The 18,924-nt window shown below is 51.6% G+C and overlaps 11 protein-coding genes across 11 annotated transcripts; 4 read left to right on the forward strand and 7 right to left on the reverse strand.

The window, feature by feature from the left end:
• Nucleotides 1-71: 71 nt before the first annotated feature.
• Nucleotides 72-1,083, reverse strand: PENARI_c017G07801 (uncharacterized protein; the record flags this gene model as incomplete). Its single annotated transcript, XM_022634368.1, has 2 exons — nt 72-831; nt 881-1,083. 2 exons carry the CDS (start codon nt 1,081-1,083, stop codon nt 72-74), a joined length of 963 nt encoding a protein of 320 aa, XP_022485690.1.
• A 331-nt stretch (nt 1,084-1,414) lies between these two features.
• On the forward strand, nt 1,415-2,929 carry PENARI_c017G05823 (ethanolamine-phosphate cytidylyltransferase; the record flags this gene model as incomplete). Its single annotated transcript, XM_022634330.1, has 4 exons — nt 1,415-1,541; nt 1,602-1,719; nt 1,779-2,553; nt 2,603-2,929. The coding sequence occupies 4 exons, from the start codon at nt 1,415-1,417 to the stop codon at nt 2,927-2,929; spliced, it is 1,347 nt and encodes a 448-aa protein (XP_022485858.1).
• Nucleotides 2,930-3,241: 312 nt separating this feature from the next.
• Nucleotides 3,242-3,830, reverse strand: PENARI_c017G00753 (monothiol glutaredoxin GRX5; the record flags this gene model as incomplete). The annotated part of the gene is made up of 3 exons (XM_022634231.1): nt 3,242-3,396; nt 3,464-3,758; nt 3,807-3,830. 3 exons carry the CDS (start codon nt 3,828-3,830, stop codon nt 3,242-3,244), a joined length of 474 nt encoding a protein of 157 aa, XP_022485726.1.
• Nucleotides 3,831-4,149: 319 nt separating this feature from the next.
• PENARI_c017G09146 (putative para-hydroxybenzoate-polyprenyltransferase Coq2) lies at nt 4,150-5,403 on the reverse strand (the record flags this gene model as incomplete). The annotated part of the gene is made up of 1 exon (XM_022634392.1): nt 4,150-5,403. The coding sequence occupies one exon, from the start codon at nt 5,401-5,403 to the stop codon at nt 4,150-4,152; it is 1,254 nt and encodes a 417-aa protein (XP_022485736.1).
• Nucleotides 5,404-6,095: 692 nt separating this feature from the next.
• On the forward strand, nt 6,096-8,504 carry PENARI_c017G11224 (putative JmjC domain protein; the record flags this gene model as incomplete). The annotated part of the gene is made up of 2 exons (XM_022634435.1): nt 6,096-6,363; nt 6,433-8,504. The coding sequence occupies 2 exons, from the start codon at nt 6,096-6,098 to the stop codon at nt 8,502-8,504; spliced, it is 2,340 nt and encodes a 779-aa protein (XP_022485823.1).
• A 240-nt stretch (nt 8,505-8,744) lies between these two features.
• On the reverse strand, nt 8,745-9,399 carry PENARI_c017G02195 (uncharacterized protein; the record flags this gene model as incomplete). Its single annotated transcript, XM_022634263.1, has 3 exons — nt 8,745-8,839; nt 8,893-9,211; nt 9,259-9,399. The coding sequence occupies 3 exons, from the start codon at nt 9,397-9,399 to the stop codon at nt 8,745-8,747; spliced, it is 555 nt and encodes a 184-aa protein (XP_022485693.1).
• Nucleotides 9,400-9,546: 147 nt separating this feature from the next.
• Nucleotides 9,547-10,188, forward strand: PENARI_c017G07257 (cytochrome c oxidase assembly factor 1 family protein; the record flags this gene model as incomplete). Its single annotated transcript, XM_022634362.1, has 2 exons — nt 9,547-10,011; nt 10,099-10,188. 2 exons carry the CDS (start codon nt 9,547-9,549, stop codon nt 10,186-10,188), a joined length of 555 nt encoding a protein of 184 aa, XP_022485871.1.
• A 250-nt stretch (nt 10,189-10,438) lies between these two features.
• PENARI_c017G02288 (mitochondrial 54S ribosomal protein uL3m) lies at nt 10,439-11,398 on the reverse strand (the record flags this gene model as incomplete). The annotated part of the gene is made up of 2 exons (XM_022634265.1): nt 10,439-10,551; nt 10,618-11,398. The coding sequence occupies 2 exons, from the start codon at nt 11,396-11,398 to the stop codon at nt 10,439-10,441; spliced, it is 894 nt and encodes a 297-aa protein (XP_022485904.1).
• A 370-nt stretch (nt 11,399-11,768) lies between these two features.
• PENARI_c017G00402 (FAM210 family protein) lies at nt 11,769-12,569 on the forward strand (the record flags this gene model as incomplete). Its single annotated transcript, XM_022634221.1, has 2 exons — nt 11,769-12,345; nt 12,418-12,569. The coding sequence occupies 2 exons, from the start codon at nt 11,769-11,771 to the stop codon at nt 12,567-12,569; spliced, it is 729 nt and encodes a 242-aa protein (XP_022485912.1).
• Nucleotides 12,570-12,953: 384 nt separating this feature from the next.
• phoC (uncharacterized protein) lies at nt 12,954-16,975 on the reverse strand (the record flags this gene model as incomplete). The annotated part of the gene is made up of 7 exons (XM_022634414.1): nt 12,954-13,166; nt 13,241-13,410; nt 13,485-15,930; nt 15,984-16,034; nt 16,089-16,211; nt 16,270-16,354; nt 16,947-16,975. The coding sequence occupies 7 exons, from the start codon at nt 16,973-16,975 to the stop codon at nt 12,954-12,956; spliced, it is 3,117 nt and encodes a 1,038-aa protein (XP_022485829.1).
• Nucleotides 16,976-17,584: 609 nt separating this feature from the next.
• On the reverse strand, nt 17,585-18,802 carry PENARI_c017G03212 (uncharacterized protein; the record flags this gene model as incomplete). The annotated part of the gene is made up of 1 exon (XM_022634283.1): nt 17,585-18,802. One exon carries the CDS (start codon nt 18,800-18,802, stop codon nt 17,585-17,587), a length of 1,218 nt encoding a protein of 405 aa, XP_022485740.1.
• Between the last annotated feature and the right edge of the window lie 122 nt (nt 18,803-18,924).

Consider the following 18,924-nt stretch of genomic DNA (forward strand, 5'->3'; position numbering starts at 1 on the left):
AAAAAAAGTTATGTCCTGAAATCATCCAAACTCCAGACCGGAAGGTATATACTCCTCACAAAAGCAAAACACTATCCCAATAGTCCGCCAAGAACCACCCGGCTGACGCCGGCAACTTCGTTTTTGACACTATTCCGGCTCGCGTCTTCAAACTCCCGCACAGCGCCAGCCACCATAATCTTCCGTAGCTTGGCATCGGCTTTGGAAAACGCCTCACCCAGAGCCACAGTGCAAACTGAAGGAGACGACACTAGTGTGGTAAGCCGACTATAGCAGTCAATCAAAACATCGCACAGGGTGGCGAACGTCTCAAAGAAGTCTGGTTCGAAGGGCAATGAGGGTGTGAGAAGATAGGTATATTCCTCTCCGGGGAGAAGATCAGAAGACTCTGTTAATGGAAACGACACAATAGAGGCTGCGGAAGAGGAAGTTGACGAAAGATTGCCTGCCATGTTCTTCAAATCTGATGGATCGCTGGACTGCATTGGGAGTCCGATCTCGGTTGCAGAACTTGCACGACGAGTCTTGGTTCCTGCATGTGCAGCTCGCTTGAACATTTGTGGGATGCGCGCCCTGGCAAGACTGGACGAGGAACTGCCATCCGGAGGGTGCACTTGCTGGAAAGCCTCAAATTCTAAGAGTAGCGCATTGAGGGCTTTTAGATACTCAAACGGAGTTGAATTGACGTCTAGGATCGGCGGCAAGGATAGGCCAAGTAGCAGGTAATTGATTGCTCGACGAGAGAGTTTTCGGGCCTCAAAGTATGGCAGACGCGCGATATCAGCTCGCGAGAAATGCACGGTATTAAACCAATAGACCCGACCTTCATGACTGCGGGGACAGTTAGTTTGTTTGTCGACCGACTGGATTCTCCACTCACGCTTTTCTCAAGTAGTCCAGGGTCGATATTCGTTTAGCGGCCATCTCATGAATCTGTTGATAGATTGCGCCTGCACTCTGCGGTCCGAGCAGACCACCTCCGCTGGATACTGGTGGTGGGATGCCATGGGAACTTTCAAATCCACCACCCGACTTGGCTGTGTCCCTCCGCGACAGACTCGGGGCAAAAGTAGAGGGCACCATTGGCGTCGCTGCGTCGTTGGGGCGGTCGGGGGGATTCAAACGATACGAGGTGGTCGACAGGGGTTGCGAACAGGGGCCCAAGGCGTGGGAGGTCTCCGAACGAAGACACGAAGTGACCGATCAGATCACCGTGGTAGATGCAGTTCAAAAATTGGCGAAAAGAGGCCCTGCGAGACTGGGATCTAGAGAAAGTCCCCCGCAAGTCAGAGTGTGAAGGGATTACATACCGTGTACCCCCGTACTCTCTAGTAATTTATTCCGTCGATCATCCCCCTCCACCCCTCTTGCTTTTTTCCCTACAGGTATTCACGATTTGTCTGGCAGTATCAACATGGACACCACACCCCTCGAAGAACAGATTCCTCTGCCTGGACAATGGCCAGTTGACCCTCAGGAGGATGTGCCAATCTCGGAGGATCGACTTTGGGTTGATGGTTGCTTCGACTTCAGCCACCACGGTAAGTCTAAAGTATTACCTCTTATTCAACCGCTAAAAGCTGATCGGAGCCAATCTACAGGTCATGCAGGTGCTATGCTCCAGGCCCGTCAGCTAGGGAAGGAACTCTACGTGGGGATACACTCCGACCAAGCAATCCTCGAAAACAAAGGCCCGACAGTGATGTCACTTGAAGAACGGTCAGTTTGCCTTGTCCTGTTCCGTACCCTAGTATACAGCTAACGTGCTCATTCTATAGTGTTGCGGCTGTCGACGCGTGTCGGTGGGCTACTCAGAGCGTTCCCTATGCCCCCTACGTGACCTACCTACCCTGGGTATCACATTACGGATGTAAATACGTTGTTCATGGAGACGATATCACCTCTGATAGTGATGGAAACGATTGCTATCGATTTGTCAAAGCAGCTGACCGTTTCCGCGTCGTCAAAAGAACCCCTGGGATATCGACTACGGACCTTGTTGGCCGCATGTTGTTGTGCACCAGGAACCATTTTGTTAAATCTGTCAAGGGTACTCTCGCCGGACAAGAAGGATTTGGAAGCCCCGAGGAGCGCAAAAGTTCCGCTACGGATCTTCTACAGAGGATTAAGGACTATGCTACAGACGAGAGTGGTCTGCAGCCTGGTCCTCAAGTTTGGACATGGACTGGTTCAGGCACTGCAAAAATGGACCATGTGGTTGAGGAGCCTGGTCTTTTCGAGACGCTGGTCGATGGAAAGGGTCCCAAGCCCGGGCAGCGTATTGTTTACGTTGACGGAGGCTTCGACCTTTTCTCCTCAGGTCACATTGCGTTCCTGCGCAAAGTCATGGAGCTTGAAGAAAAGCTAGGCCGTCAGAACGGTTGGTATGAGCCAGATCAGACTGCGGAGAGATTGAAGGGCTACAACGAAGACTATTCTCCCGCCTACATCGTTGCAGGTATCCATGATGACGACGTGATTAACCACTGGAAAGGGTTGAACTACCCAATCATGAACATTTTCGAGCGCGGTCTCTGCGTTCTCCAATGCCGCGTAAGTCTACTGCTTGACGCATTAGAAATATTGCTGACTTTTTTTCTAGTACATCCATGCTGTCATTTTCTCTGCACCCTTCACCCCCAGCGAACCATACCTGAAGGCGATTCCATGGGGCACTCCCGATGCTGTCTACCATGGTCCTACAACATTTATTCCGTTGACTTATGACCCATACACTGCCCCTAAGCAAATGGGAATCTTCAGGGAAGTTGAGCAGCATGCTTTCCAGCACGTCAACGCTGGTGAGATCGTTGGCCGGATTTTGAAGAGCCGAGAAGCCTATGAGGCCAGGCAACGTGCCAAGCTGGACAAAGGTGTTGCCGAGGATCTGGTGAAGTCGAGAGAACAAGCAGAGCAAGCATTAAAATAGGCAGATGGGGAAATATTAATGTAATGAGATCAACTGTACATACAAAGCCACAACCTCATCAACTGGGGTTCTAACAAGGCAAGGCGCCAGCTCATTCTTTCGCGGCGCAGTCACCATCACTTTCTAGAAGACCCAGGATCAGCTACCCAGTACCCTTGTAGATTGGAGATTATCGCCATTCGTCAGATTTCTATCTGACCGAGGCATTCTGACCCGCAGTATATTCCGACCAAAATACATTAGAGACAAATAGTTTTTACAGAGACAACCATCTACCAGATGGAACGGCCAACATCTTGCACCTGGGCCCATTTATTCATCCGCCGCGACCAGAACACCCTTGGTCTCGAGAAGCTTTGCAAGCTCGCCATTCTGGTGCATAGACATCAGAATATCACAGCCACCAATGAACTCCTTCTCCAGATATAGCTGGGGAATTGTCGGCCACTCTGAGTACTCCTTCACACCTGATGATTCATGGCAATTAGCATACCGAGACTGAAGGACAAACCCCACACTTCAAGCGATCCATACCTTGACGCAGCTCAGCATCCTCGAGCACATTGAATGCAACAAACTTCTTGGGGTCAACGCCCTGCAGACCTAGGATTTGAATGCTGGCACGCGAGAAACCACACTGCGGCGTCTCGGGGGTACCCTTCATGAACAGAACAACCGGGGCGGAGGCAACGGCCTTGTCAATCGCTGTCCGGGTTTCATTGGACAAAAGGCGTGCATGGAGAGCAGAAGGGATAGAGGGACCGGAGGGGAACTGGATGGCCGAGCGGATGGGGCGCAAGAAGGTTGGCCGAGAGACCGGGCGGAAAGTCTTCATGTGTCAGTGGAACAGTCTGTCATTTAAAAGTATGATACGTACCGAGGCGATAGCTCTGGAAAACATGGTTATAATGTGAGAATGGGAAAAAAAGATGATGAGTTGCGAAAGACTCCGGGAGGGTTAGTATTATTTAATCAGCGGTTGGTTAGTTCCAGTTACGTCGATCTCCACTACACCCGAACTTGTTACAAGGACTTCCATATATACATGTACCTTGATGTATTTCTGCTAGTCAAAAACATTCCAAGTAAAAGTCCGAAGCAGACTTAATTTACAAATAAATCTTGTACATGGTATCTGGACTTGTCAGCCATTCAAAATTACCTAGCCCACATAGACGACCTGAAACTTGTGCTTGAAATCAGTTCTATTGTTACATTTCTTACTGTGTCAGGTTGGCCTCTGAGGCCTTCGTGTTATTGTACAGACCAAGGTATTCTGTGGCATATTCGCCCAGCAAGCCCAAGGAGATTCCTCCACCGGTCAACAGGCACCCGTTTTTGAACCACCACCAGCAGTTCCGAACATTCTTCAACTGGACCTTCCAGATCATAAGGCCAAGGGATACAACCGCACTGCCACAGCTACCCACGAAGAAGACAGGCCCACAACCAGCGGCAACTCCTGCGGCTGCGAGGAGCGAGACCTGAACTGCCGCCAGACCACTCAAGACAGCTTTGGTATTGTGCTCGTGACGGAGGGCAATTGACTTGATCCCAGCGGCGGCATCATCTTTAATATCCATGTGTGCATAAATCATATCGTACAGAACCGTCCAAGCAATGCAGCTGGAGTAAAGGGCACCCGCGGCCATCAAAGCATCGTGATTGGCAAGCAGGTCTACACCCAATGCCGGGAATCCCATGATCGCGCCCCAGGAAAAGGCAAGACCCAAAACAGCCTGTGGATAGTTGGTCACACGCTTGGCCAGGGGATAAGCTACCACGATGGGCAGACTAGGAACTCCATACCAGAGACACTGAGAGGGAAATGAAAGAAGAACCCCCAACCCGGCCAGCAGTTGTGTCCCAGTAAAGAGCACTGCGTTTTTCGGCGAAAGCGCGCCTCTGGCAATGGGTCGGAATTTGGTGCGTTCAACATGGGGGTCTAGGTTCCGGTCCCACAAGTCATTGATCGCGCAGCCTGCACCCCGCATGATCAGAGCACCAGAGAAGAAGAGCCCTACGGTGCCAAGGACCTGAAGTGGTGTCGCACCGGCAGCCATTGGTGCTGCGAGAAGAGTGGAAAAGAGTGTTGGGAAGAATAGGTAGTACGTGCCCGTGGGCTTATCCAGTCGCACCAACTCCGCATATGGAATCCATGATCTCGGCAAGGACGCGATCAAGCCGGTCTTTGGCGGAATATAGTGAGTGGCGGGGTTCTTCTCTGCGCCATCTGACTCGACTGGCTGAGCCGCGGGTGACTGTAATTGCGAGCTGTACCGGAATTTGGCTTGTGCTGTTCGCAGAGCCGTACTAGACGATGGGCTAGAGAGACTGTGGGCTTTCAATTGCGTATATAGACAAGCATTGTGAGCAAGGGGTGAGAGGCGACCGATGGACCGGCGAGTGAAAGCAGCCTTCGGGGTGGTATATGGGGATAACCGACGGAAGGAACGGCAGCCGGTGGATAGCATTGTGGAATGGCGCAAGAAGGGAGAAAACTAAAAGGGTCAATCAATCGCAATATTCATCATGATCTCAGAGCCATTTGAATGCTGGAGAGCTCCGGGAATACATCGTCATGGAAAAAAGCGGCTCCCCCTAAGCCTAATTGGGAAATATCTAGGTACATTACTGTTTGAATGTTAACTTATATCTCAAGGATCAGAACCAAATGGTCTTTTTTTGAGACTTTGGAGATCTGTAGACATCACGGTCTTTTTAGACGTCTTCTTACATGTCTCTTGTAACTAATTTCTGAATCTCCAACGCGAAATGACTTTCACGTGTGGTTTCTGCCTGAGGCGCGCTTATCGACGCGGCATCCCGCGTTCCCCAGACGAACTCATTGCGATGCAACTTCCACTTCCTTTCCCCTACCTGCCTTCGAACACCCTACTCGATTCTTCCTACTTTCTGGTGTACTTCGTGTCTATCGTATCTATCGTGTCTATCGTATCATTGTCAAGTCCACTGCCCAAACACGATAAGCTTCACCGTTGAATTGCGCATCCTCAGGTAATGAGGCTCAGATCCTTTCTTCTCGCAACCGTCTGACACTTGCACCGGATTTTCCTCACTGCCATTTCTCTTCCACAAAATGCACTTTACCATCTATCAAACCCCGAAAAGAAGTGCACACTAGTTCGATCCCAGCACAATCGAGATGCCCGCTCACCGAGCCCGCTTAGCCTTCGAGCCAATGCCCCCAGACCTCGATATTGACTATGTCGTGGATACGACGGAGAACTTCCAGTTCGCGGACCGGGTCACTTGTGACTCGCTCGATAGATTCTCTCTCGAGCAATTTGAGAAGCTCGCCCATTTCCAAGTGGTTTTGACCGGCAGACCGCTTGTCGTGGAAGGGTTTCAGCAACGGTGGGACAAATACCTCTTCTCCGAGAAATGGCTCCGAGAGAAGTATTCGTCAAAAAGTAAGCTGATTCACTTGACTGTACGTTCGTCTTACTTGGCCAAATCTAACCTCATCTTTCTCTTGACAGTTGAAGATGTTCGTGATCTCAGCAAGAAAAACAACCGGCCATTCACTATAGGGCATTATCTGAAAAGCCTTCCGCTCTTGTCCAAAAAAATCACTCCTGATAACTACATGGACAAAACCTGCCAGCGGCTTTACATGAAGGACATCGACTGCCCTTCGGAGTGGCAGGAAAACCTCGAGAAACTCATTCCACCGGCCTTGTTTTACCTAAATGATTCCCCAAAGCCTTTCTCTGGGCCTGCATCATCTGATACGAACGTGTCCTCGTACCCCAAATCCTCACAGGGCGAACCACTTGCCCTAGCGGGCGATCTAATGAGCAGTCTTCCACCAAGTATGCGGGCTGAAAATCTGATGTGTTACATTGGCCATGAAGGGACCTTCACACCAGCCCACCAAGAGATGTGTGCTAGTCTTGGCCACAACATCATGGTGGATGCTTCAGATGGTACTCCGGAGAACGGCCAAGACACAGACCCCGGCTCGTCGATCTGGTTTATGACCCAAACAAAGGACCGGCGCGTTGTGTCCGAGTACTGGATGTCTGTTCTGGGGCATGACATTGACATTGAGGATTATTTCGCCCCCATGCACGCATGGGCTATTGCTCCCTTTAAGACGTGGGTCGTGAAGCAGAAACCCGGTGACCTTATTCTAGTTCCTCCTCTTGCAGCCCACCAGGTTTGGAATCGCGGCACGCGCACTATCAAGGTGGCGTGGAATCGGACTACTGTTGATACGCTGGAGCTGGCCCTAGGTGAAGCGCTACCACATGCGAGGATGGTTTGCCGGGATGAACAATACAAGAACAAAGCAATTGTTTTCTTTACCCTTGAGCGATATGCAAAGATGTTGCGACAGGCAACGAAGGTCGAGCACCCGGTGGTTGACGAGTTGTGGGCCGTCTTCAAAAGACTCTTCAGTATGTTCACAGACATTTTGTTGTCCGAAACATTTTCTCGGAAGACCCCAGAAAAAGAAGTTGAGTATCATGCTTTCCAAAGCAATGTCACCTGCTCGTACTGCAGGTGCAATATCTTCAACCGTTTCCTTACCTGCCCCGGCTGTGCGCATTCTCTGGGCGGGGACGAGGATCCATACGACGTATGTATGGACTGCTACGTTATGGGAAGGAGCTGCGGATGCATTTCCAACCTGAAATGGGTGGAGCAGTTCCATTGGAAGGATCTGATAGATCGCTATGAGACATGGCGACGTCTAATCATTTCTTCCGATCCAGCGAACAAGAGCCTCAAGTCCGACTACCCCACCTTTGTTGTCGCTCGAGGAAAAGCGGCCACCAAAACGATTGCGGAAATTTGCCAGGAGCAAATGGCACGTCGGCCTTGGAACGATCCCAAGAAGCCCAAGGCTGTCAAGAAGGCAGAGATACTCGATACAGCCAGTGGGTCAGAGGACGACAGCCGATCTCGAAAGCGCAAAAAAGTTCGGAAGCCAAAAAAGATCGATTCGGAGGATGTTCATCGCTGCCACGTCTGCTTCCATTTTGAAGTCAATTGGAAGCTCGCCCCTTGTTCAAATTGTGATCAGCGATACTGCTATGGCAGTCTATTCCGGGCCTTTGAAATCCCACCACAAGCCGTCATGGAGAAATATCACTGGTTATGTCCAAAGTGCCTGAAAGTATGCAGCTGTGGAGCCTGCAAACGTGACTCCACAATGCGGCCCTATGAGCCCAACTGCACCGTTCTTGGGCATGATACCAGCAAGGTGGCGGACCCTCGGAGCGTGGAGACTTTGGTGGACTTCCGCAAGTCCAATCTCTGGTGGTTAAAGAAATTCGGCGATGACGTTCATGGGCGGATCCGGAAACACCAAGATGAAGCCGAGTCCGCCGAATTAGAACGGCAAAAAACTCTGGAAGAACATGGGTTTCTTTTCGAGTCCAGCCCACCGGAACACCAGACCCAAACTAGCAATGGCAATGGCAATGGACAGTTGAACGGAAGCGGCGCCAAAGATGACGACGCAGAGCACCAACGCCTGGATGAAGATATTCCTGTTGATCCGTCCCTGATGCTCAACAACGCCTTTCTGAACTTGGAAGACTGAGGCTGATTCAACATTCGGAGAACACGCCCCCCACAAATGAACAGAGTCCACGAACGAATTTGATTCCTTGAGAGTGCTATTTGGTTCCTGGCGAGCTTGCAATTGTTTGTTTAAGATTCCCCGAAGGGCTGCACCCTTCTGCGACGATTTTTTTTTTTTTTTAACAAATCTGGCTTGTACTTTAATAATGAACACACGAAATCAGACATTCAACTATTTCACATTGTCTCGTGTACCTGGCTAAGCTCCTTTGTATTCGTACTGTAGATCTTTGAGGGGGGTGAGGTCTACAGAGCGCATCACCTTTTGCGCGAGAAGAATCGTCGCAAGCATGACTATAGTAGACGATCAGGCGCTGTTCGGGCAGTAAAAGACAAGGAAACCATACCTCCAGGCATCAAGTAGAGCAGTGGCCGAATGCCCCATGAAGATCCCGCAGAGAGATACACCAAAGCCAGTAACAAGCAGACTGCACTAGTTCCAGGCACCAGACCCGCATGCAAGCGAGCCATCCGCTCATTACGGACCGTCATGGGCTTCTTGCCTTTACGGTCTGGCTGAAGCGGGGAGCTTCTCATGATGTACGCCGTTGTCAACAATGAGACCAGCCCGAGGAGAGAGAATAGCCGTTCGAAGTGACTCGAAGCTGACAGCACCGAGGACACAAATACCATGGCAGTTATCAGTGGGAGTGCAGTGAAAACCATCTAAAAATATTTAGCGTTGGCCATCAAATACATGGGAAGATATGTACGCTGTACTGAGCATTGCGGGCATCGTTCTGGCTCTGCAACTGTTCGATGACCTGTTCCTGCTCCTCATCGTCCAGCTCCTCGCGTTCGCCATCCGATTCCTCGGGATAACGAAAGGCCTTGCGTAATCTCACAGCAGCCATGATAGTGAAGAAGATAAAAGCTGACAACCTTGGAAGTATAGGTGGTGAGACGAATGGACTGTTTGTCATGTTTGCTTTTTTTCTTCCCGATACTGATACTTCCCCCCATTTCCACCCAGACCAATACATCCGATCTTCAATCCCCTCATGGTCTTCTCTCGAGTATTCACCCGGCGTGCTGGGCTCGCCCGGCTACCAGGCCGTCAAAACGCCCCTTCACGGCGCACAATGATGCCGGCACCAGGCCCGAACACCGGTCCGCTGATGGAACGACGCGCAGACCGCGAGCTCCCGAACCCCAACTCCGGCGGACGGCGCTGGTTGTACACTCTACCTATCTTTGTGATCGCTACTGGAGCTGGCATGCTTGGAATCTTCAACTACCAAAAGTCTTCTTCGAGCGTGGTGAACAGCACGCTCTATGCTCTGCGGACATCGCCGCGGGCCCGCGAGATCCTCGGTGATGAGATCTACTTTGCGCAGCAGATCCCTTGGATTAGTGGCGAGATGAACCAATTGCATGGCCGTATCAACATCTCATTCTGGGTTAAGGGTACCAAGGCCCAGGGCAAGATGAAGTTCCACAGCATTCGACCGGATCGTATGAGCTACGTAAGTGTTCAGCGTTATTCGTTTCTTACACACGGACAATTACTCTGCATACCCTGGACCATTCGCATTGCTAACCGTCTATTCTAGTTCCGCACTGAGGAATGGAGCTTGGAGACCGAGGACGGAAATGTGGTTCAATTGCTTGACAGTGATAGCGATCCGTTCCGGCAAAACTGAAGACTGGTGGCTGTGTGTACAGATAAAGTAGTGCATGGGCTCAGGCGTTCTGGAACATCATTTATGGGACCATTTGTTGCGTTATCAGCCGAATTGGCAAAGTTCTCGCAAGGAACAGTGGCTATTGAGAGAAAAAGGAAGAAGGATATCATTTTATGTATCAATATACAAACGCCGCTCAAGTCAAACAATATCGCGCGTATAGTGTAATAGTACATGCCGTCCAAAGCCGAGGAAAATCTCCAATCGATTAAGCAGTTGCGGCAGCAGGTTCCGCAGTCTCTGCCTGCGGCATCTCGGGCCATGGCTTCTTGATCGCATCCTGAATTCTCACGACGCAACCCTTGGGACCACTGACAGCACCTACAGATTCGAACAACGTTAGCAAAAAGGGCGTCCCAGAGCAAAATCAGAATTCGGATCACATACCGCTCACAACCACAATTCCATTCTCAGAATCCACCTTGAGAATCTTCAAGTTCTGAACGGTGTTCTGCTGGTTGCCCATGTTTCCAGCCATCTTCTTACCAGGGTAGACACGAGAACCACCACCCTGACCGGGACCGGAAGAACCCATGGAACGATGCGTCAAACTCACACCGTGACTACGGTCCTGACCACCGAAGCCGTGTCTCTTCATAACACCAGCAAAGCCCTTACCCTTGGTGTTAGAGCGAGCATCAACAAACTGGCCTTCCTGGAACCAGCCTGCCTCAATGCTCGAACCAATGGGGAGGAGACCGGCCTGATCCTTGACACGGAACTCGAAAATGTGACGCTTGGGCGAGAGGCCATTCACGGAGAAGTGACCGAGGAGAGACTTGGTAACATTGTTGGGGTGCTTCCAGCCAGCACCAACCTGGACAGCGTAGTATCCGTGTCTCTGACGGGTCTTGTGGGAGAGTACTTCGACACGGTCGAGCTGCAGGACGGTGCAGGGGATGCGCTTGCTAGTCTCGGGGTCGAAGATGGCGGTCATGCCCTTCTTGATTGCGATGGCACCGGTGCGGAGAGGGAGGGAGAAGGCCTTGCGGCGGAGAGCCGCTGTCGACGTCGACTCGAGAACGGGCAGGCCGGGGCCAATGTTGAAGCGGCTGGGCTTGGGGGGATTGAGCGATCTGATACCGAATGTCCGCACGGGGACATGGGGCGTAATCAATGCATCCCAGACTGGTGAGCAGAGCTGAAGCCCTCCTAGACGCGGCGACATCTTGGCTGATATTGAGGGTTAGTCGACTTGGCTGAGATGCGGGAAGTTTTTGGTTGTCGTGGTTAGTCAGCAATCCTGGAACTATACCCAAAATTCACCACAACATTCACAGCTTTACATATATAGATAGAGTACTTTGAAAGAGCGTAAATAACACCTTTATTTTCTTGTAACCGTCTACAGATCAGGTTCTACACCCACCAATGCCCTTATTCCCTAACCCCGATATACGCAGTCCGATCGGACCGGTAGCCGGAAACGCCGAGAACTAAAAAAGATCCCGTCAGAAATCCTTCCTTCTGACTGACACGCCCTCCATAGACACACACTCACCCCAGTCGCCTTCACCGGAACCGGGAACATACAAACCATGTCCCTACGGCCAAGCCTCCTTTCAAAATGGATCTCGCGCCCTAGCGAGATCCTCCAAAGAACCACCAAAAACAACATATACATCGCATCGACACGCACGTCTGCGCCACGCCACACCTCTATCCTATTCCAAGCAACACGGCGAACCCTCACCACTACTCCTGGCCAGACAAGCCGACTGACAGCGCGCCCTCGGCCTCGGGCAGGCCCCAGCACCTTCCAGCAGCCTAAGCAGCGGCTCAACCGGCGGTTCAATTCCGGTTCAGCTGGAAATGGAGGATCGCAGGCCCAGCCGGAGAAGGAGTCGCTTTCGCAGCGGTTGAAGAAGCTCTCGAGGGAGTATGGATGGTCTGCGCTGGGTGTGTACCTTGCCTTGTCTGCGCTGGACTTCCCGTTCTGTTTTGCGGCGGTGCGCTTGTTGGGCGTTGAGCGCATTGGATATTGGGAGCATATTGCTGTTGAATTCCTGAAGGATAGATTCAAGGGTGTTTGGCCTCGGGTTCAGGCTGGTGAGGACGAGGGTGATGGCCAGGGTCAGCTTGCTCAGGCTGAGGAGCGAAACCAGGAGGAAGCTAGTAAGTTCGGCTCTGTTTTTTGTTATTGTTTTGAGTCGAGATCGATGACTGACTGGCATTTTCTCACTGTAGGTATTTGGACTCAGCTTGCTCTTGCGTACGCTATCCACAAGAGCTTTATCTTCATTCGGGTTCCTTTGACGGCTGCCGTGACGCCAAAGGTCGTCAAGACGCTCCGGGGTTGGGGATGGAACATTGGAAAGCGCAAGCCGAAGAGTAAATGATGGTGATGTGATTATATAGCATAGCGGATACAGGATTTAGACTGGACCATTGTACATTATTAGCTATCTAGCTCTCTAATACGGCATTTTTGCCTTCTCCTCTCAACCTCTTTTTAAATCTACAAAGAAACCAGCCAACCCAAACCAAGACCAGATCTATCTCCAGCGCCTAGATGAGACAGGGAACGAGAAAAAGGAAGTTAATAGCAAGAAGATTGTTGGCATACGCTGAGAGAGATCTGCCTGATATACCCAACCAAAGCAAATAGTGAGAGAAAGTATGGCGTGGCAAAGCCACCAAAGCTACCAAAGCTCGTAATTCGTTGCGAAAATTAGATTGTGACGTATGTAAAGGTGCTCGCCGAAGGGAAGAGAGGGTGCAGTTCACATGTCAATCATATCGTTGAATCTGAGGACGCCGTTGGCTCTCATCACACCATTGACACCGTGGGGCATGCGGTATGCCCACTCCGCAACGCCCATAGAATCGGCGTTGGACAGCACTTCACGTTGGTCTTGACCGGCCTCGTCCGAGGTATCGGCCACGAGCACAAGGCCGAGCTCTTTGATAGTTTCAACAAGGGCAGGAACAACGTTCTACAGTATGGTCAGCAGAGGGGTCGAGAAGTGAATCGGACTTGAAGGTTCTCAGATGCAAAGCAAAGACTTACCAAGAGACTGGATCTGCAAATCAGACCCATGAAGTTGTTATTTTGGGCAATGCGTGCAGACTCCTTAATCGACATCGAAGCACGACCACTGCTATCAACCTGGGGCTGAGAGTCAACGTTGCGAGCAAGGTCCCGAATCTGACCTAGGTCATTGCAGAGAAGAACAGGATCTAATGGGAGTTAGCAGAGGTTCAATTATGGATGCAGGACACCCAAAACCATCCACCAAAGGAATAAGTCTTACAGTTCGGCTGCTTCCAGTTGAGCGCAGTACAGATATTGGGGTTATAGGAAGTAAACACGACGGAACGCATAAAGTCCGGGTTCTTTTCTCTAGCCACACGAGCGTGGTCAAAGACATCAGTCAGAATGGCATCGGCGAAGCTGTTAATATCCGCCAATGAAGTCATGTCGAGCATCTTTTCTTCCGCGGGTGATGGGTAGAGAAGAGAGATGTTGACATTCAAGTCAATGGGGAGCTTGCGCAAGACATCATGCAGCGACAAGAAAGACGCGGCGAGGAGTCGATGAGTTTTCGGCATGTCGTTAACCCCCTCTGTTTCCAAGAATTGGAGGATCTGGGGCTGATTGACACCGCGTTCGGCCCCAATGGCCTGGAACTGCGCATAGGACAAGTGGGAAACTGGGATCTCAATGCCATGGTGGTTGATCATGAACTGAGGATAGAGAACTGCCACATGGTCTCGAGTCAATTGCACAAATAGCTGCATGTAATCTCCCGACAAACTGGAACCAGTGACCAGTCCATTGTGGTCCGAGTCAATCGCCCCAGTAGCCTTCCAGTATGTGGCAAAGTGGGTAATCTCTAAGGGGTCACCGTGATACGGCTTGATGACCTGGAAGTTGAAGCGCAGCTGACCAATTGCACGGAGTCGGGGGTCGAACAGCGGCAAGCAACCGGTGCCAGTGCTTGACGATTCGGCTCGGAAGATATCTGGCAGAGCCACGCTCTTGGCAATCACCTTGGAACCGAAAGTAGGGAAGATCTCAAAGTCAACGGCAAATGTGTCCAGGTTGTCCACGTGGAACGATATCGTGCGCGAGTCGTCCTGGATAGGTAGCATGATTGTGCGAGGGATAAGATCGGACAACTTGGAAGAGATAGTCATCCGAGCGGCAGGATAGCGTCCCGCCTGATCAAAGACGACGGACCCAACGTTCGCTTGATCAAATGTAAGCTGGACGAACACCTTTTTGTCAAGGAAGTTGTGGCCATAGCGACGCAGAGGAATGATGGGTGGAGGTAACTCAAGATCTGGGATGCCGTCGACCATCTCCATCTCCGATGCGCCTGCGTCCATGGACATTGGCTCACCCATCGGGCCAGGTTCTTGCAGCCGCACGCCATTGAGAATGTCGATCGGTCGCTGTGAGGGTTTTTGCCCAGTCGGCTGAGCCCAGAGAAGAAGCATGCACTCCAAATGCCCTTCCCAGGCAGCGTAGTACATTGCTGAAAGGCCCTTTTCATCTGCAACCTGTGAATCAACACCTGATTCAAGAAGTGTGCGTAGACAGGGAACACAGCCTTCGCTGGCTGCGTGGAACAACGGAGTCCACTGATAAAGCTTGTCCTTTTGATCGAGATCAGCGCCGTGCTGTTTGAGCAGCAATAAGAGCTGTGGAGATTGTGAAGCACGTGCAACCATGTGCTGCGGGTAAAGACCTTCGGCGTCCGGTAGCAACTTTGCATTTCGCTCGAGCAGCATCTTCACAATAGGAAGTGAGCCATGTTGACAAGCCAGGTTCAAGGGGATATGATCGGTGTCCGAATTTGGGTTGATTCTGGCATTACTGTACAGGACCTGCTCGGCGCATGCCAATTGGCCCTTGACAATGCTGTGAATCAGAGGGGTGAAGTTGTCATGATCCATAATGTCAACGGTCTGGGGACCTGCCGCTAGCAGATCTCGGACCATACTAACGCGGCCATGCAAACAAGCATAGTGGAGAGGAATCCGACCATAGACATCGGACAGAGAGAAATCGACAGATGCCTTGAGGCCAGCCTTGAAAACAAAGTCTCGGCCAGAAATGGCGGCTTCGTGGAGGCAGTTACGCTCATTGATATCATCCTCCGCGTGGATGTCAACCAGATTGCTTTCTAATAGGAGAGCAAGAACCTCATCTGGGAACCCGTTGATGGCGGTCAAGAAGGTGCGAGTTGCACGTTCACGGGCGTCTGGCAAGGACTGTAACCTGGCCAGCCATTCACGCAGAGTCTGCATATTGCCCGTGGAGGCTGACTGCAGCATCTGAATATCCAACTCATCCTCCTCAGTTCCCAGGGATGCGGTGCGGTCCACAGGACGCGAGGCATCATATTGGATGTTCTCGCCCTCGGCCCAGGCCTCCAACTCCAATCGGGCGGTTGTGGCACGGTCCGCAAGATCTCGGAGGATATCCCGGTTGAAACATGGTTGCACTTCCACAGCCCGATGTAGATACAGCTCTTTCATGCGAGACTTGGATGTTTTGTCCCATTTCTTCAGGATCTTGGACATGGCAGTCTCGTTGATCTCAACGAATTGCTGCAGCTTGTTGAGATCGCCATCGAATTGCTGGAAACCCTCAAACAGAGAAACGAAATTGGACGGCGCTTTGGAATTCGAGGAGGTTCGGGACTGGATCACTCGTTTCTTGTCAACTAGTGTCCGTAGACGAAGCGAGAACTAAGAACTCATTAGCCCGGATAACATTATCCATATCAAAGGAATAACCATACCTCTGATTCTTTCTGAAGGTAAAATGTATTGACTTTCTCAATCTCTCGTTCCTACACCTCGAGGTCAGTGAATTGACTCATCTGCAAAAGACGTCTCGAACTTACCAAACGGAAGAAGAAGACCTCCTTGTTTGCGCGCAGAGCGAACTGAGGGTCATCTTCCCTCGCAATCTCCTCTGCGGTTCTTTGCGCGGGGATAGTAGGAGTGGCGCTGAGTTGCTTGATAAGCTGGAGCGGAATCAATTAGCCATGCGCGGGATTCCCAGCGGAGCGAACCACGACCGACCTTCTTCAGCGCCTTGTAGTTAACGAAGCTGGCGGCATATTCGGGGAGATCTAGCTGCCTGCGCTGAATCTGTTTGCCGAACTTCCTACCCGATGAAACCAATATCAGTAACCGCTCGGGATAGACCGCGCCGGCACAGTACTGCAGACTTACATGACTGCACGATCTCGGAGAGAGCTTCAGCTCTCCCGAGCTTTGGAGATTGAGGTTGCTGTACTCAGCAAGACGAAGCCGAGAGCTGGTGGGATGTGAACTTTGCTGTGCGATGTCGAGCGCGGGGTGTGTGTCAATGGAAGGAGAAGGGAGTGGCAGGACAGGAGGGAAGCGTCCAAGACCCGGTCTAAGAGAAACCAGCGCCTCGTGTCGAGCTAAGAGAGGGCCGGAGTTCGGTGGGGGAGACAGAGAGTGGGACAAGAGACGGAGGCTAGAGGCGGAGTAGCACCCAGAGAGATAAGATGTGTGACGTTGCTCCGGACAGGGCGACGAAGTGAAGCAGTGAGGCAATGCGTATCAAGGATTAGAGAAAAGATTCAAGAAACGATGGCGGGGCAGAGAGGGCACCAAGTACCAGGTACCTATAGACTTGCCATATCTAGAGGGAAAGGGAAAAAGATGGAGGTTAAGCCGAGGTGGGGAGCTCGAATGCAGCTGCCAATCACCGCGAACGGTGGACGCACGTTTCCTGCTGACTGGCACTTCCGAGCATCACCCGTCAACCACCTGGGCACTAAGTATATGCAGGGTTTATATTACTTTTCTAGGGCATTCTATCTCAGCCACTTATTCTAGCCACATATTACTGACTGTTAGTCTAGAATCAAGTCCGAGGTAAACCTCTCTCATTCCTAACAAATACAAGCCTGAAAAAGATGGGTAAATCCACTCTAGACGCGCGAGGTATCATTGCAAATCTCGAGTATGTCCAGTGCATGGAAGCCGCCACGGTCAGCAGGAAATGTACAAAATGCAGCTCCCTAAAATTCCCAAACAAAAAAGACGAACATAAGACGAATGTGACAGTAAAGAGTAAAAGAGCAAGCGATGCAGCTGGGACCAGATGCGCGGGATATATCAAACAGATGACCGAACGAAAATCAAAACCAACACGGGCCGATTATGATAGAGATAGGGAAAAAAAAGTTATGGGAGAAATAGAGACATGACGAAGTGAAGGTCCATCGCGCCGGGAATTGGAACATGAGAGACCCGAAAGAAATGAATGTAGTCAGCGGTGGTGAGGGCAAGGAGCGTAGTATTGTGCAAGAAGGAAAGAGAATGCCGAGCTTTTGGATGAGATTAAAGAAAAAATTCTGGCTTAGAAGTTCTGGGCAATACCGGCATTCCCTTGTCGTGGGTAGACCCCGGGGTTTTCGATGCGTGTGTTGCGGCGTGCCTGGACATCGCGAATGACGGGCTGATAGGACTCGTCACCGTAGGCACCGTGGGTGTTGATGTCGCCGTAGTACGGGTTTTCACCGTAGTAGCCACCCGAGGGGTGTGCTGCAGACATGTGGCTTTCTTCCGAAGCCTCGGAGTGGTTGGCAGCTGAGTAGGCAGAGGATGCGTTGGAGGGGCCGCGGTGGATGTCGCCAGTGCGGTTGTTGGCGGCTACAGGCGCGGCACCAAGCACACCAATGGGTTCAATTTCGCCAGAGTCCGGTCGAACTCCATCCGAGTATTGCACAGTGCCTTCGCTGGGAGTTGCGCCATGGTGGTAGCCGGGGCCGCTTCCTTCGGACATGGCAAGACCGCCCATGCCGCTGGAGAGGTTGGTGGAGGCCTTGCGTCCGGCAGACGTAGTTCCCCAGCCACGGTAGCCAGAGGAAGTGTCGTCCTTGGGTGCCACTACGCCTGCCATTCCGGGGAGAGTTGGGTCGTTGTTGGGGTTGAAGCCGTACTCCTCTACCTCCTTGCGACGCTCCTCCTCGTTCGCCTTGTTCGCCTTGCGCTTGCGCCAGAAGAAGATGGCTGCCAAGACGATCAATGCCACCGAAACTACTGGCACAACGACTGCCACGGCAATTGTTCCACTGGGAGAAAGACCGCCGGAGCTTGCTGCTCCAGTAGAGGTTGCGAGAGCGGCAGAGTCGGTCGCGCTGGAAGATGTGATGGACGTGGCACCAGTGTTTTCACTCGGCGCGGTAGACGTAACGTAAACAACGGTCGTTCCGGATGAACCGCTACTGGTCGATGGAAGTACGGTGGTCGAAGGGGCCTCGGTGGTGGTCGGCTTGGTTGTGGAAGAAGAGGTTGATGATGAGGAGGTCGTGGTTGTAGGCGAAGGTGTTGTAGTAGGCTCGGTCGTGGAGGTCTTACTGGTACTACTCGAGCTTGTAGTGCTGCTGGTACTGCTGCTGGTGCTGCTAGTAGTCACTTCGCTGGAGGTGGTTGTAGGCTGGCTAGCCGAGGTCGAGGTTGTTCCGGCCGCAGCAGTGGCCGTGGTTGCTGCCGCCTCATTGGTAGCCGCAGTTGTTGCCGCAGTGTCAGCAGCTGCCGCACTGGTATTGGCAGCAGCGCCTGGCTTGGAAGACATCTTGATTCGTATTGCCGATTAGAAGATACAATGATCCGACGCAGTGAGATTAGTGGTCGGGATCAATGCGATCCTGAAACAGAACACCGTTTGGCGAGTTTCGAGATTGGGATGGATGAGAT

The sequence above is a fragment of the Penicillium arizonense genome (assembly GCF_001773325.1).
Source record: "Penicillium arizonense strain CBS 141311 chromosome Unknown PENARI_contig017, whole genome shotgun sequence".
In the NCBI taxonomy this organism is placed as follows: domain Eukaryota; kingdom Fungi; phylum Ascomycota; class Eurotiomycetes; order Eurotiales; family Aspergillaceae; genus Penicillium; species Penicillium arizonense.